The following is a 17,557-nucleotide window of genomic DNA, read 5'->3' as shown; positions in this document are numbered from 1 at the left end:
ATTTGTGTCAGTGTGTGCTCTCAGCACTGGAAACACTGGGTTTATTTATAGGCATGTGTCTTAATTAGGGGGATACTTAGCTAGTGTACGCAAGCTGCGCCAGCACATGTGTACGTGGAGTATGTTCGAGTGCCAATATCACACTCTGAGTCATTTAGTTGTAACGAGAGAATATCTGACCTCCCCAGATAAATGAGAGAAAACACATACACTCCGTCACATGAGATGGGTTTTCTTTTTAGTCCAGGGAACCACATGGACATGTCAAAAACAGGTTTTTCCCGAATTGTGGCACAAGTCTGCTCAAGCGCATTACAGGCTCAATCATACATACAATATATGCAGTCACAAACAAGAACAGCACACACCTGATAATCTGGAGAGTTTATGACACCCATCTAAATCTAATATAAGAGTCAGCCACATGCAACTGATGATGAGTAGATTGCCGGATCAAGAAACCATGGTGGAGCCACCATTATTTACTGGCAACAGTTCTGGTGGCGCAGCTTGGTTAGTCTCCACCAACGCCCATGCCAGCACAGGCGATCCCATAGCAGTAGCTCCTTATCGGGGTCTTGGATGGGCATATCCTGCAGACCAAAAAGCAACCGGCCACAGAACTAAGTCAGCAGTCTGGCACTGATGAGATTATAAAGTAACTGTTGATGACGATGAAATACTAAGGAGAACAGAACAAAAACAAGAAGGATAGTGTGTAAACCTGATTCGGTGGCCACCTGCGAAAATGCCGTCACACCCCAGAGCAGCAATAGCAGCATCAACCTAATGGACACATGTAATTGTGCAAGATGCACCATTGTTAGTCTTATCCATCCTCAGGTTTAATTTGTATCACGCAGACAGTGACTTATATATATTCTTGTTTCAAGAAAGCAAATAAAAGGGCTCATGCTTGCATGTCAGAATTTTCTATCTGGCAGTTTGGATGGAATGGTGTTTGATAGCTTGCAATAAAATTATTATTAGTTTTGAACGGTAAAAAAAGAACACGATATCTGTTTGTATAATATTGATCTTGTATTTGGTATCGACAATAATTTTTAAGAAATGAAGGGAAAGCGGAGAATATTAGATTATTAGTGCAAGGATGTCTGAGCACTAGAGCATACAATATAAACTGAGTAAAGAACTACAAATTGAAATTATAAGTCCTAGCTAGATTGTCCCAGTACTGTATGTGATCAATTGATTGGAGTAACTCAGTGCACAAAAAAGTTACTGCCATATAGATGAACTTTTCAGACTATTACGTACCTCAGCAAACTCAATAAAAGCTAAGTTTGTCAAGCGCTTGTCATTATCCAGAAGCTTGAGGCGGCAAACCTGTGATGCAATGAAAACAAAAGATGGCAAACAATTAATAACATCATCGACGATAAACACAGAATTGGCACGTGACATTATTTTGCAAAATTAACAAGTGGAGTAACAATTTGCTAAATGATTTTGTCTTGACCTTGCCAAAGTATGCCTCACAAAAGGCTTTCAGATCACTACTTTGGACCTGTAAAAGTTAACATGGAAGTAAATAAATATAACAACTAAGAGAAATTTGTGGGCATAAGAATCCTAATTTATGTGAAACTAATGAAAATTTAAGTTTTTACATACAATCTTGCTGATATTGGTGCAATAGATAGTCCTCGAGCATATCTCCCACTCAGCTTCAGACTACATACACAACAGGCAAACAACTAATATATATTAGTAAATTAGGCATTTTTACATCTTTATTAGGAGGAAACCGAAGCTTGCCAAAGGATTTATTATTTGTTCTTATTCTAACCTGAGGAAGGAACCTTGGGTTAATAGGACAGATTGCAGTCCTTGAAGGTGAAACACTCAGAGGGTACATCCCGATAATGATACCATTAAGTAATAATGCAGAGTATGCTTCCTCTGAAAAGTTTTGAGATAGGGTTTTTCTTTTCATAAAATTTAGTTCGCAATGGTGAGTAAATTAAAGATTGATTGTTTTGTGAAATCAAAGACTATTTGATTTAGAAATAGGTAACTTACCCTCACGTTGGAACTCTACAAACCCAAACCTGAGACCATTCGAGGGGTCTCCACAGATGCGACAATCCACCACCTGTTGCGATACATGTATAATGCAAACACTGCATCAGAAAACCATTCGAGGGGTCTCCACAGATGCAGATCGACCATGGCACTTTGCTAACCATACCATTTTAGGGGATACTTCAGGAATGAACTACTCTTTTAAACTATTGTAAGGGCGCTCGCTTATTTGCATTGACACTAATAAGCATCATAAAACATGAACCTTACAGAATTTTTCTTGACGACCAGTAACCAGTAATGAGTTTGTGCATCAGAAAACCCTTCAAGGTCTCTAAACACGCTTATATATATACGATTGAACATGTTGTGAATATATTTTCATTTAGCTTCTACACGTTTAATTTTTCACGATCGTGAGCACATTTTTCATTAAGAGGTTCTACACGTTTAATTTGTTTTAGTTTTTCATTTTACCACCTGCTATATATTATATCAGTACTACGAAGCTAGATGCAAATTGTGGACTAGCCAGTGCATCCTAAACCCATTTTATATGAAATATCTAGAACTGGTTTGCTGCTGTATATAAAAAAATATAAAATATGAGGCACTCATGCACGCCAACACCCCCCCCCCCCACCCCATCTTCGACACAGCAATAAGCCATGCATAACACGTAGTGAAACAATACAAAGAAGATTAATGTTTTGTGTGTGTGTGTCATTTAATCCTTGTCCGTTACATGTCCCGGCAAACATATGGTTCTTATTAACGTTAACCTGTCTATAACAGCTATGCTCTTTTCTGCATTATCCACTTTTGTCCTAGAAGTTTGAATACAATCACATCAAAATATATATGCCTACATAATGCAGCTACAGCTAGCATAATATTGCATTTACTAAAAGATGGTATAGGGTAGCACACACAAATATGGGAAAATTCATCTATATCAATCACGAGCTAATTACTCTCTGTTGGGTGCAACCCCATATTTTAGCATCATCCATGCACAGTACAAAATCAAGTTCTCTTTAATTTACAAACGTACCAGAACATAGAATGCTTTGCAAAGTAACTTCACCCTAAGTAAACAAAGCTAATTATCTGTTGCAATATTAATAGGCCAATCTAACACCTTCATCATAACATGGTGTTATTGCAATATATTTGCCAGAACAATGCTTGTTGATTCAAAAGGAAATTTGATTATTAGAGAAGATTCTTTGTTGATTCCCATAGACCTAGATACGATCTCTAACTGTTCGTTATGTAGAAAAAATGCACCGTGATCTTCCATGCACTGCTATCAGGCCCGTCAATGAGGGTGTGCGAGGTGGGCAACCGCACCCGGCCCCCAAAAACTATGCCCCCCCCCCCCCCCACCTGCCCATCCTTTATTCTTCTGCGTGCCCAATGCCCGGTAGACCAGTTCTAAGATTCTCAGCTGCTCATCATTTAAACTTCAAGGTTTGGTCTTCTTTTGTTTTAAGGTCTGTTTGGATTCAAGAGCTAATATGTGCTAAACTTTAGCACTAGCTCATCCAAAGGGGAGTGTTGCTAGGTGGACTAAACTTTAGCCAAGATTCAAAAACTTTAGCATATGCGTGAGTTCTAATATGTGCTAAAGTTTAGCACTCAATTTTAGCTCCTCCAAACATGCCCTTATTATCTTGATAAGCTAGTAACCCTAGAAATCTTGTATGCTTAATTCAAATTACTTTTCTATACTCAGCTTGTTGAAATCTTACTTGATGCACAATGGGCAATGGATTGTCAACAATAGCGCAGATTAAAATGGTGTGGATGAGTGAACGTACACCTTATATTAGCTTAGGGGCCCAACTTGCAGTTCGCACCAGGACCTCAAATTCTTGGAGACCGCCCTGACTGCTATACTTATATGTCCTTTCTTACTCTTAGTTTCAGGAATGACAAACAAACCGATAAACTATTAGTTAATTCATTGACTACTCAATTTATTCCACAAGGTAAGTGCATCATGTTGGGGAAAAATTATATATGCATCTATAACATGGCAAAAGCACAAATGCATACAATATAATCACTAAATTAAATGTAGCAAATCAGTGACAACAGCATATGGATGGAAAAGACATACAGTCCCATATGACCCGAATAGTGCAGCCAGGATCTGCTCAGTAATCTGAAACAAAATTATGATTAGAACAGCAAAGATATTACATTGATCTTAAAGCAACATATATAGCTACGTACCGAAGAACTCATAAAACTTGCTACTAGACTTACAGTGTGGTCAATGTATTTGACAAAGACTGTTCTTCTTACAGCTTCTTGCGACCGAGACAACAACTTTCGAGGCCTGTAAGCACCCCTCTGTAAAAAAATATATTTAATGATCCACATCAGATAAAGAAGCACACGCCAGGATCGAAAGATGTACATATCTTGCTAGATTGCCAGATTGGTATATATATTAAAATCATTCTACGCGCGCAATGCTGAAATCCAAAAAAAGAATTCAGATCTCATTGGGACTGCTGGAAAATGAAAAAGGAAACTGAAACCATGAGACACAGGGAAGCTACTAATGCCCTCAGATCAAGAATAATGCAAATGTTTCTGGAGATTCATTCATAGCCTCCCTACACATGTCAAGCAAATGAAAACATTTAGCCAAAAATGAATGTGGTATATATGGGGATAGACATGTATGGGCCTCTGTTATGATTAGCATGTTATCCTTTTGCGGCAGTATTTCTAATTTCTATTTGCAAAAACATGCATTTAGTTATTAGGAATTTATTTTATTCTAGTATGGACATGCAAGATGTGTGTTTGCGATGTGCAAAGATGATTGTAACATGTTATACACACATATGCAATATAGAATTAGCTAGTAATACTAATGTAGCCCCAAAAAAACTTTGTGAAAAATAGTTTTTGCCAAAAAAATATATAATGGCCCGCCCGGCCGGCCCTCTTATTAGTTTTACCGTACATCCTCTCGGCCACTGACTGTGGGCGGTATATATGAACCTGGCGTATGGAGAATTGGAGAGAACTCACAAAACAATCCAAGTAGCAGTTCAGAAAATGTTTGTTTCTTTTTTTGCAATGAACAGAAGGTAAGTATTGATGCCTAATAAGTAATAATTCATTTAAATAGTCAAATCAAGAGAAGATAGGTGGGAAGCCCACGGGGATAATCCATGAAATGTGGCTGGGACTGGCTCTGATGGGCATCTTCCATTATTTGTCAGGGAGGCCATGAGACAGAAGAGCAAGCATGCACCCATTCTTTGAAATGCGTTCGCTCTTGAAAACATGGGATTAATTAGCTAGGATCAGCAGGATGCTGGAGCCTGCTGGACTGAAATACTAAATCTTAGCTCAGTCATGTGTTGGACAGATTAGGTTCCCTCTTGTCCATTCTAATGAATTTTGGAATGATGAACAATTCTATCTCATAATTATTTAAAACAAAAGGAGTGGACGAACCCAGCACAAAAAAAATAACTCCAGGTGATCATCCACAGCTAGAGATCAAATCAAGGAAAATATATCAGAGGGTTACATCCAGGCAAGGATCATCTTTCAAGCGCGAAACCCTAAAATAAAATCAGTTTTCCTCAATAGAAAAATTAAGAAGCGAAGCGCTAGAATTAATACAAGAAGAGAGCAGCATCGTCCTTGTTCCGCTGCGTGTCCACGCCAAGAACGGGATCGATCTGATGCAAAAGCGGAAGGATCGATCGGAGGAGCGATTGATCGAGCCAGAAAAAGGAAAGCGTGTGAAACACCATCTGAAAACTGCTAAATATCATCCTTTCTCAGAGGAAATCCAGAAGCAAAGGCAAGGAGAGAAGAAATGGCGACAAGACAAGCTGCTGTTATGCGAGACCGTGGAAGAAAGGTATGCACGCAGACAAACACGCGTGAGCTGTGTGCATTTATTGTCATCTGGCGGCGCGCGCGTGCTTACCCTCCCCGCTCGGACGTTTCCAGGCGGCGGGGTCGTCGCATCACTACTGCCGCCGGCGTCGGCCGCCGCTGGCCCGTTGTTGTTCGCCGCCATCACGAACTCGGGCGCGTCGACCGAGAGGGCCTTCTTCACGATCACGGCGGCGCTCCCCATGCGCCACCACGGGACGAACTCCCTGGCGCCAGGGTTGAGCCGCACGACCACAGCGGCGGCGGCGGCGCCGGCCCCCGCCTGCTCCGCCGCCGCAGCCTCGCTCCGCGCCGCCGTCACGATGCTCACCTGCGCCATGGATCCGTACGTCGGTGGTGGGCGTCGGCTGCCGCGCGCGCTCGCGAATCGACCGCGCGACGGCGATCTTTCGGCCGGCAGGAAATGGAGATGGAAAGCAGGCAGGCAGGCAATAAAACGGCCGGAGTGTGTTCAGTAGTAGCCTTCGATTGATCACTGCCAAAGAGGCCTGCGGCCAGTAGTGCGCCGGCCAATGTTTAGACTCTCTCACTGACAGTGGGGTAGGGCCACAGGTGGGACCGGATGTCAGTGGAGGCGGCGGTTGGCAGATCGGTGGGAGAGCCAGAAGTGACTGGTAACGGTCTTCCAGAACCGGGGCATCCGTTCGACCGGGGCCCACTGGTCGGTGACATAGGTAGGGGTATTGTCCTGGCATGGTTTAATTGCCTGCCTAAGAACAAGACGCTCCTCCGTTAGTATGGTAAGATAAGATGATGAGCATACCAAATTTTGAGCCCGTTACAATAATGATTGAAATACGGTACTCTGCAGTCAAGTGTGCATATATGTAGAGCTTTTATGTACTGCTTGTTTTCTAATATATATCATTTAGAATAAGCTAATTAGTTCAAATGAGATGATTATCTTGTCGTATATATATACCATGTATTACGTTTAAAAACAGATGGAGTATTATATATCTCTTTCGAAGTGAGTTTTTTTTTTTGCAAAAGGGAGAGAGCTATATTAACTAGCATGAGAGTTTACATCTCGAGCAACAAGCTGCTCCACACAAAAAGGAAAACGATTGCACCAGACAGTGGTGGAGCCACCACTAGGGCGAGCCAGGGCGGCCGCCCTAGGTCAATTTAGGTGAGATCTAGAGTAGGTAGCGGGGAAGGAGAAGAAGGATGGATCTGAAAAACATAGGAAGAACATAAGATAATAGGGAATTGGCTTCCGCAGAACAGATTACTTAAGAAAGGAGTAAGAGTCCATACAAGTTGTTCGATACCCTTCCTCCTCGCACGCACTCAATATTTAACTAGCGACTCTCTTGTGTTTATATGGGATGTGCCTGATACGTGCGGGCAGACACATGTAGCAAATTCATTCGCGCCAAGACAGATACTATGTTTCCTATTGCAGCGACCACAGATACTATGCTTCCTGGTGCGGCGGCCCATAGTATAGTAGATGCTTCCTCTAGTTTGTGGGTGCTGACAATATCCCCCGTTCTCAACTCTGGCATGAGCTCATGACGGTGCGGCGGCGCCCCCCGAACGCGAGGTCGAGTGGGCTGCGGAGTGGTTCAACCTAGCGCCCCAGCCCAGCACTGCATCTTCTTGCCACCAGATGCCGCTGCCAATTTCGGCAGTTCACCATCTACCCCCCGCAGTCCCACTCAGGCGTTCATGTTGGCGCGTCGCTACCGTTGCGTGACGCCACTCCGCAGCTGTCCGTCTTGCTGCCCCATGTCGGCGCCCGTCGGTGGCGACAGCGGATTTTGTGCGCCGCCGGCGCGAGCGCCTGCAGCCCTACAGCAAGCCTCGGCGTCTCGCTTTGGCCATGCAAAAATTTTATCGTAGAAGTCCACCCTAGGTCATTTTCAAGGCTGACTTCGCCACTGGCACCAGACCGCACTATGAGATAAACGTCTGGCGAGCTGCGCAAGCGTATGAGCGACCAAATTAAACTCTCTCCCAGTATGGAGAAACACTACACTTGTAGTTTCCTCGCTTCTTCCAGCGCCTCCTGGATCGTAAACGCAGATGCTGAGCGTTGATGTTCCGGGTGGTGCAGATACTTGATGATGTTGGCGCAGTCACTCTCAAGGATCGAAGGGGACGCCGTCCACTCAGCCGCCAACGTCAGTCCTTCTTTGCATGCAAGCGCCTCCACCTCCTCCGCCGAACCTGCATCAGAGATAAATTTCCAAGCGGTTAACAGGACCGAGCCCGAACTGTCACGGATCACCACACTAATACTAGCTTCTCTCGAGCTTTCCATGTAGGCACCATCCACATTGATCTTGATCCACCCCTCCTTCGGGGATTTCCATCTCTCGTCAGCATTCGGCAGTTTTGCAATGCTTCTAACTCTGATGTCCCCCACCGGGCACTTGCCCTTCTCGTCCACAACGCCTAAGGCACCGGGTACAAGAACCGGTGCCTAAGGCACTCTTTGATACCAGGTGAAGGTTCCACCTGGTACCAAAATATTTTGGCCAGTTTACTAAACTACTTGCCACGTAGGGGCGTCAGTGCAGCAGATAGTACCGGTTGGTGCTACCACCCAGTACTAATTTCTTTCTTTTATTGTTTTGTTTACTTATGTTTCTTTTCTTTCTCCCTTTTTAGTTTTAACTAATTCATATTCGTAGCTGTTTGCATATTCGTATTCGTATCTAGCATTTGTATTTGTATCTAGCAATATATTTACACACACACATGCGAAATATTATAATTACTTCTAATAATATTTATATACATTCAAATCGAAATTTATCTATCGTATACATGTATAAAACCAAAATCGTTCCATAATCTCTCATTCCAAAAATCATAAATTTGTCTACGTACAAAGCATACCAACTACCAAACTAACCATGTCACTTGAAAATAATTAAAAAATCACTAGAAATTAGCCACATTCGAACTATCCAATAAACCTTCTCTTAAATTCAAGTCCTCGGTTCTATACATCTCAAATCAAAAAAAATTGTGCTCATTCTCAATCTTTCTAAAAATCACACATTTCTCTCACTATGAAGCAAGAAACAAAGCATAAAGATTATAAAAAAAGAGAGCGTGAAGTTACTAACCTTTAGCGCACTTGGGATGGGTGAAATCCCAACAAACTTGAGAAAAATGGCAGCACCTTCTCTCTAAAACGTCATGGAGAAGAGGCAGCCCGAGCTTGGTCAAATGCTTGGCTTGGGCTCGAGGATCAAGAAGGGCCCCTGATATAGAAGGCGCATTAGTACCCTCTGAGCCATTTATAAAGTACGTTTTCCTAGGGTACTAGATGCTCAAGATTTTTAAAGTGTGTTTTTTCATAGGGGTGAATGTATATTTGTGCATGTCAGTCTCTAGAAGATACTCAGTTTTCATGTATTGCTATTAGTAAAGACCACGGAACAAATTTGCTAATAAGCTTTTATGTCAGCATATACAAAATGTACAATGGATGCTGGATGCATACTGATAAACAGCTATATGATATGGTTTGAGATATGATGGACAAACCAATTAGGAGCAGAAGTTGCATGGTAATATCTACGTCCAAGCTATTTCTACCCTTGTTTGCAAAATCTCTTTTTTGATATCTATCCCTTTTCTACATATCTTTATCTCTAGTACTTAATCTTTAATGTATATCTATATGTATCTGTCTTTCGATGATAGCTCCAACCCTTCTTTACCAAATATATATCACTCTATGCTATCTCTAATTAACTCAACTAGTATATTTATTTATTTTGATGACACACCCATCTGGCAAATATTTAAACCAATTTATGAATGCTATTGCCAAAAAAAATGTTTCATTACGTGGAAAATACCGAATTTATTGCAACAAATTAAACCAAAAAATTATGGCCTAAAGTTTAGACCACGCAAGTACTTTCCACGGCTCCCAATGACCATGTCGTGGCAATTGAGGAAAAATCGCAATGATTTGGCCCCTATTGCCACAATTATTTAGCATTGCAAAAGCCCAAATTTCTAGTATAACAAAAAATATTTCATCACGTGGCAATAACATTCATATGTTGCACCCCTACTTCACTCGTGGCAATAATAACTTTTTTGTTGCAACCGTTTTTTTTTTTTGAAATATTACCACCTTAGTTTACCGTGGCAAAACAAACACATCAATGCAACAACATAAGCTAATATTGCAATAGACGCTAATCCTATTGCAACAGAAGTTGAACATATGGCAATGCAAAAAAATTTGTGGCAATATAATAGATATATTGCCAAGAAATTTTAAATTGTGGTAATATCTCCTACTTATTGCAACAATTTATATGGTGTTGCAATATTTTTTGTGGCAAAAGACTATTTTTGTAGTAGTAAGTCACTTGGGGTACTGGAACAACTGATAGAATGTATCTAGAATGTTCTAGATATGGAATTAAATCATTTGTTACTGTAATCAAATCGCTTCGAACGAATAAGGTATAAACTACAAAGTTATAGATATCATGTAAAGCTGCAATTTTCATATTGACTTATCTTCATACAAGTTCATATAAACGTTAAAATTCTAAAACTATCTTGCCCCAATGTAAAAAATAGCTGACGATGCCAAAAGTCAAATGCAGAAGTTTGCGACATGGGATGGGAGGACGACAATGGTAGGGAACCCACCTTCTCACTCTTTTAGATGGCGATTTTTTTAATAAAAACGCTCACTAGATTTTGCTATTTTTATAATTTTTTAGGACCGGCATATAAATTTTGATAAATTACAAAATATAGAAATCTGTTTCTCTTGCTGTGAGACTGGTTGGACCGGAGTACCGGACTGGGCCTTGCGGAAACGCAGCTACGAAAATGATGGAGCCCAGCCCAGTTTGATCTTGCGGATTGATTGGGGGACGACGGCACCGGGACATATTTCCTTCCCGGCGGCGACGGCTGGGCGAGCGGCGGCGCCCTTCGCCAGTTCTTCGTCGGACCCTTCTCTGGCGAGGAGTTCCACCAGGTACGCCCCTTCGCTTCCCTTCCCCTCCCCTCCCCTCCCCTCCCCTCCCTTTCTTCCGCTGTGCGCTAACTCAGATTTAGCTTAGTGTTGAGGTGGTCAAGCCCTACTACTTCGGCTTGTAATAGTTTATTGTTGAAACTTCTTTAGCCCGTACTCCCGTCCAAGGTGCGGCTCTGTATTATGTAATTGGACCAAACTCTCACTCTCTTAATACAAAGATACGCAACTCTCCTGCGTGTTCGAGAAAAAAGAGAACCACGAACCCTAACGTAAGCTATATGTATTCGGATCTGACCCAATTTACATGGACATATATATGTAAGTATTGCACCCGCTAACATTGATTTTTTGCAAAATGATTATTTGGTGTACATTTTGTACCATGCCCATACCGATCCGCCCCTGTCTGCTGCTTGTTGCAGTTAATTTATTTTCCAAAAAAATGAGTTCGGAAATTTTAGAGTTTTGGAACCTCACTAAATCCTCCCTCTTTAGATTTTAGGCTCTTTAATCACCATGGATCATCAAAAGCGTGAAGGCAGCTCCGCCGACGATGATTGTGCATCCAAGCGCCTGAAAGGCGCCGACACTGCTTCTGAAATGAGGGGCAGTGTAGAAGCTAGTGTTTCACAAGAAACGGGTTCTGAAGCAACGAGAACCTGCCAAAAGGAAAGCGAGGTGCCATCGGAAAAATGTGTTTCGGATGGGAAAGCCGCTGCGAACTCTAAGGTTTCAGGTGAGCAAAACATGGTACTAACTGCAGTCGAGGTAGATGCCGCGGAAGACAAGGGTTGCAGGCACACTATGGAGGACGCCTGGGTGCTGCTCCCCAGTGCTGGTGCAGAATCTCCAGGAAGTTTGAGGTGATTGTCTTTCTGTTCATGTTAAGTACACACTGTGTGATGCATGTAGTTTGAGGTGTGCTGCGTGCTGTGTGCTGTGTGCTGCAGGTGCGCACATTTTGCGATTTATGATGGGCATGGTGGTCGTTTGGCAGCAGATTTTGCACAGAAGCATTTGCATCAGAATGTCATCGCTGCAGGATTACCACGTGAGTTGGTCTGTTTACATTTTTCTTCTTCTTTTCAGTGTTTCAGTTAGTTGTTATGATGTTCCTCTTCTGTATTTAGTTTCTCTTATGGCTGATCTTTTTGCTAAGTTTTCATTGCTTATGAACAAGTTCCTTTATGTTCACACATTTTTTTTTGAGTAAAATGCACCATGGGTTCCTAAACTTGTCCCGCTGTATGAATTAGGTAACCAAACTCTCAAAATGCATATTTAGATTTGGGACCCAAATGTGCATTTTGAGAGTTTGGGGACCTAGCTGATACAGATCGACAAGTTTAGGGACCAGTGGTGCATTTTAGTTTTTTTTCTTTTTTTCTAGTAACTTGTTCTGTTTACACCTTTTTTCCTTTGCCTTTTGCTTTGATGTGCGAACTTTCCATCATATAATTGTTGGTTTTCCCATAACGTTCACAATTATGATTTTCCCAGTTCATTTCTAGATTCACCTGTTCTTAAAAGAATTGGAAAATTATGTTGTCAGTAGTTACCTAAATACTTCTCAATTGTTTTGCAGATGGATGTTAAAGCTGCAAAGAAGGCCATAATTGAAGGTGTTCAGTGCCTCAAATTTAATTACTTGCCTCTTGCTTTTTTAGACACTAATAGGCTCAGACTAGTATGAGATAAGATCCCCCTACTGTTTTCACCATCTTACTTTGCAAGTTTACATATGCAGTCTGACAGGTCCAGCTTTATGTTTAATTCATTCTCTTTTTATTCTGCCATACTTCAGATTTAAACTTTTATGCTTCTGTAGTGTTGAGCTTGCAATAGAATCGAGAAGTTATTTCACTAGCTAGCCTTCTAGTATATAATGCATCATTTCTGAAAAACTGCAATGGACATTTCCGTCTTGTATGCTGTGTTAAGGTTTCAAGAGGGACACAATCTAACTTGAAATATTCTCTCTATGTAAGCATTTTGAATCTGTAACCAATGCCTCTCCTGTGCATCTTTGATGCTTGTTTCTCTTCCGTTATTCTTCATATTGTGGGAATCCAATGTTCTGTATTTGTTGGTTGTAACTTTTCCTAATGTTTATTTCTATCTGCAGGTTTCCGTCGAACTGATGAATCCTTACTACAAGAAAGTACTAAAGGCAAGAAAGAGTAGTCTCCACTTACTATTTAGTATATAGCTTTGCTGTTCCATGAGAACTCGGGTGTAGTGTGGTCATGATGGTATACCTGGCAAGGCTTGTATGTTTGATGAAGTGTTTGGCATTGGCCAAAATTATTGCTGTCTATATTTCATTAACTCATTCTGTTGTTGTATCTGTAGGGAATTGGCAAGATGGTGCAACTGCTGTATGTGTTTGGATCTTGGGACAGATGGTTAGTATACGATCACTAGGAAAAAAAATTGTACTCATAACTGTTCCACATTTCAGTGCATTGGGCCAGGGGATTTTTTTTTTGTCTTTCTTGAAGAATATTTGGGACATGTCTTATGGCATAATTTTTAATCTTAAGTAAAGATGTGTGTTTAATTTCCATTCTCTTATTCAGTGAAGCTAGAATTTTTTTCAGGAGGGCATGCTGTTATTTTTAGCACCCATGTTAAAGTTTGCCATCTCAAATGTTATCTATTATAAAATTATTTGCCGACATCATAATCCACGTGTTGATTTCTCATGTGTAAGAAACTAGATCGCTTGTGAAATCCAATCAGTAATTGAATACTAGGTTATTTAAATTGGAAGTGGAAAATTAAAGTGAAAGTGTGAAACCCATGGTGTATAATAAGTTCGCTGTTGTCCTAAACAAATCCAGGTTGTAGTTGCGAATGCTGGAGATGCTAAAGCAGTATTGGCTCATTCCACTTCAACTGATGGTGAAGGTGGGGTTGATGACACCAAAAGCCAGCTAAAGGCTATTGTTTTAACAAGAGAACACAAAGCCATCTTTCCACAGGAGCGTTCCCGAATCCAGAAGGTAATATGTGTTATGTGTTTTAACGTGACTACCTGTAGCTGGACAGAAAGACCTATCTTTACTGTAACCTAGGATTGGCTTTGGGCCTTTCCTGCGCAGCTTCTGTTTGAACCACTGTTGCCAACTTAACTTCTGTTTCATAAGGATTCTTTTTTTAACACTTCTTGCCAACTTAACTTCTGTTTCATAAGGAACTTCCATATACAGCTTCTGTTTTACATACTGTCGTCTGTTGCAGCCAACTCCCTACTAGGTCTAAGGTTGCCAATGTAATTATGCTGTATCCATTTTATGTTATCATATCATATATATCTAATTTGGCTATTGTAAGTTTTATGAAATGAGTCTGGAGCCCTTAGTCTTCTTATTGTGTTTATAATCTTTATTGATTTTCAAAAGATTGTTAAATGACTAGTGAGATTAACATTTATAGGTCCATCCTATGCATATTCTATCTGTCAGTTTTAGTGCTAGGACTTGTGTAGTACATGCTTCGTAAAGAGTTGCCCCTTCATTATTTTTCTGTGTCCTCATTTTGTTCCCTCTATTATGGTTACAATATTGGTATGTAATATCTGAGATTTGTTGAACTTTTTAGCTCTGGGACTTAGATTTCAATTTGTATACTGATGTTGACTTATGGTACTGTTAACCTCGCGCTCTAACAAAGGCCGGAGGTTCTGTTGGTTCAAATGGAAGATTACAAGGTCGTATTGAAGTATCAAGAGCTTTGGGTGATCGCCAGTTTAAGAAGGTTTGCTGATACAAGCTTATTTGGCTACGACTTGAGTCTGCTGTTTAATCTGTATTTGGAAAGAAATGTTGTTTGGTTACTTTTCAGCATTAATAATTAATGGAGGTATAGTTTATGCTGAAAACAATGTATTTTTTAGTGCCAAGTATAGACCTGATCATAAATTTTTTTCTGCTAATAAAAGAAAATTATTGCAGCTCTGTGTCTTAGTATGTTGACCTAGATCAATCAGTGAAGTGACCCATGAGCTTTACTGTGCCTTTGCAAAAAATGTGAATAAATAAGTTACTTCATCAGCACAGTAGTGTGGAAACACAACAAATCTTTGACATTGATGAAAATCTGTTGTATTGTCACAATTTAATATCTTTCCTGTAGTTGGGACATGCACAACTCATATATTAGTACAAGAGGTCCATATCTTGACTTAGCAAAAAAGAAAACTTTTCCTTTTTTTGAAGAAAATGTTTTCCTTTTTGTACTGAATGATTTTTCGCACTTGTAAAAGGCCCATACTGGACAGAGGAAAATGCTGCCATTCATATTTTTTTCCATCAATGTGCATTTCAGTTTACACTTGAAAATAATATAGGTGGGGTTGATTGCAACACCAGACGTCCACTCCTTTGAACTTACAAAGAAAGATCATTTCATCATTCTAGGTTGCGATGGCTTATGGGGAGTATGTTCATTTCCCTCCATTTAATTTGTTCGGTACCAATTGTTGTTTCTGAACTGCTTCAGCCAAATGTTTATCGCAATTCTGACATTTGCATTATACCTGTGTACCCAGGTATTTGGACCAAGTGATGCTGTTGAATTTGTTCAGAATCAGTTGAAGGTTCTTTCTTTTTCAATATAGGCGAATCCAAAGTCTAGATTTAGTTGTTTCATTTCCCCAGTATTTGCCAGCTAATAGTTCTCTACTACTATGTTAAAAACCAGATAGACTATAATCAGAAAGACACTGATAGTAAATCTGTAGCCATATTTAGAGAACCTGATTATTAATTCACTTGAAACTAGATGTTTATCCAGTTTACATAACCTGTGTTTTACATTCTGGTTTTACCGATCTTGAACACTATGCTTTAGGCCCTCTTTTATTCAATATAGTTATTTTTCTGTTTTTAATCCATAGCTTTTCGTTAGTCGCAAAAAAAATAATATCCATAGCTTTTTGTTCTGTTTCCCCGCATTTAATTCGAATAACAAAAACTGCAGGAGACATCTTCAGCCTCACATGCAGTGCGCCGCCTCGTGAAGGAAGCTGTTCGTGAGAGGTGATGCAAGGACAACTGCACTGCTGTTTTGATCGTCTTCAAACACTAGAGATCTACCTAGTCCTCTTCCTGTTGACTCAAAACTATTAGCTGACGATGGCAATGTTCGAACTGAAGCTAGTTGAACAAGGAACTCTTGTTTTATTTGTTTTTATATGACCTATTAAAACACTATATCAACTTGATCTCCGCAGTAATATGGGTCTGGGGTTGAGAATTCCTGGTTTCTAGAAATTGTAGCGGATTCCATGCAAATACCGGAATTTCAGACCCTGCTCTTCTTTCTGTGTGTGTGGTTATGTTGCTATTTTTCTCTGTAGTAAAGCTCCTTTGCATACTGTCCTGATAAAATGATAGAAGATATCAACTTTTGTTTTTATTTTTTATTTTCCCTGCTAAGCGATCGTTTATAGCGCAACGAGAAATGGGCATGCTGATGCCATAAATTAAGTTATAAGCGAACTTTTATACAGTGAAGAGAAAACCTTGTGGTCATGATATATTTTTCATTAAGTAAAATCCACTGTAGGTCCTTGAACTTGTCCTGAGGTCTCGTTCAGGTCCATGTATTTAGAAAACCAGCTAAGCAGGTCCTTGAACTTGTGTAATGGTTCATTTAGGTCCAAAACCAAATTGGCCAAGCTGTTTTGTCCAGCCTGGACTCCATCGTGGCCTACAGGTGGCAAGGGTGGGAAATCTCCCGCCATGTTTTTGGTTGTTTTGCAAGCCCCCTGGACATATTGCTCTCTCGTCTCTCCCTCCTTCCCCATTTCCTCTCTTTCCTCAGCCCCACTCATTATTCTCCACCAGGCACAGGACGCCATGGCTGCTGCCCCTTCGACAGCCTTAATGGCTATGAAATGAATGTACTAAATCCCAGTACTATGTATGAATATTAGTGCTATAAATAAGATTTGTTGAAATGTCACTGATCATTACTTTCAAATAGCATTAAGCATCCATATAGAGGCCCATGATCAATTGACAAGTTAATATGATCTGTACCCTATCACAAAATGAAGACAATGGTGGGATACACTATTCATAATGCAAGTATAAAAAGACAATGATCAGCTACAAGTTATTCACCTATGATAACATCTGGGACAACATACTTTCTTGGACTATCAATGGTTGCACTGTGGGCTGTAGGTGTTCTGTCATCACTTCCACTACAGCCTGCTGTTCAGTTCCTTCTTCCTCCTCTCCTGTTGTTTGGGCCTGATGCCTGCCTTCTTGAGTGGACAACCCTTGCAGTTGTGGTTAGGCTCATGGCACCAAGAACAGTGAATAATGATGCCATGCCTGGACATTGTAAATCCATTTTTGCCCTGAATCTCATGTGGTTGCTTCCTCCTAGATTTGGGTGGCCTTCCTATCTTCTTCTCATATATTGGAGGCTCAATTTTAGGACCATCCATCTTCATCCAGTTGGTCTTGTCAGCACATGGCATCACATTGAATCCATACACAGCACTATAGGTTTCAGTAGTGTAGTATTGAGGTATGATAACTTCAGCCGGGATCCTCTCATGTCTCAGGCAAGAGATGGCAT

At 40.7% G+C, this 17,557-nt stretch overlaps 2 protein-coding genes across 3 annotated transcripts; one reads left to right on the top strand and one right to left on the bottom strand.

Annotated features, from left to right (window-relative positions):
* Positions 1–514: 514 nt before the first annotated feature.
* Positions 515–6,169, bottom strand: LOC120695272 (polyadenylate-binding protein-interacting protein 8-like). Its single transcript, XM_039978561.1, has 10 exons — positions 6,017–6,169; positions 4,321–4,407; positions 4,172–4,216; positions 2,044–2,116; positions 1,811–1,923; positions 1,636–1,695; positions 1,481–1,528; positions 1,279–1,347; positions 725–786; positions 515–593 (listed from the first exon to the last, which is right to left on the bottom strand). The coding sequence occupies exons 1-10, from the start codon at positions 6,167–6,169 to the stop codon at positions 515–517; spliced, it is 789 nt and encodes a 262-aa protein (XP_039834495.1).
* Positions 6,170–10,805: 4,636 nt separating this feature from the next.
* On the top strand, positions 10,806–16,353 carry LOC120675583 (probable protein phosphatase 2C 67). Of its 2 annotated transcripts, XM_039956785.1 has the most exons (11): positions 10,807–10,960; positions 11,456–11,823; positions 11,911–12,019; positions 12,546–12,582; positions 13,086–13,130; positions 13,313–13,365; positions 13,804–13,965; positions 14,636–14,719; positions 15,312–15,401; positions 15,513–15,560; positions 15,944–16,353. In XM_039956785.1, the coding sequence occupies exons 2-11, from the start codon at positions 11,477–11,479 to the stop codon at positions 16,004–16,006; spliced, it is 1,038 nt and encodes a 345-aa protein (XP_039812719.1). In that variant the 5' UTR covers positions 10,807–10,960; positions 11,456–11,476; the 3' UTR covers positions 16,007–16,353. The 2 variants fall into 2 exon arrangements, with proteins under 2 accessions (XP_039812724.1, XP_039812719.1); XM_039956790.1 differs by lacking the exon at positions 15,312–15,401 and having other exon boundaries at positions 10,806–10,960.
* Positions 16,354–17,557: the final 1,204 nt, after the last annotated feature.

This window comes from Panicum virgatum, chromosome 2K (genome assembly GCF_016808335.1).
Source record: "Panicum virgatum strain AP13 chromosome 2K, P.virgatum_v5, whole genome shotgun sequence".
Lineage (NCBI taxonomy): Eukaryota > Viridiplantae > Streptophyta > Magnoliopsida > Poales > Poaceae > Panicum > Panicum virgatum.
This window is presented reverse-complemented; position numbering and strand designations above follow the sequence as displayed.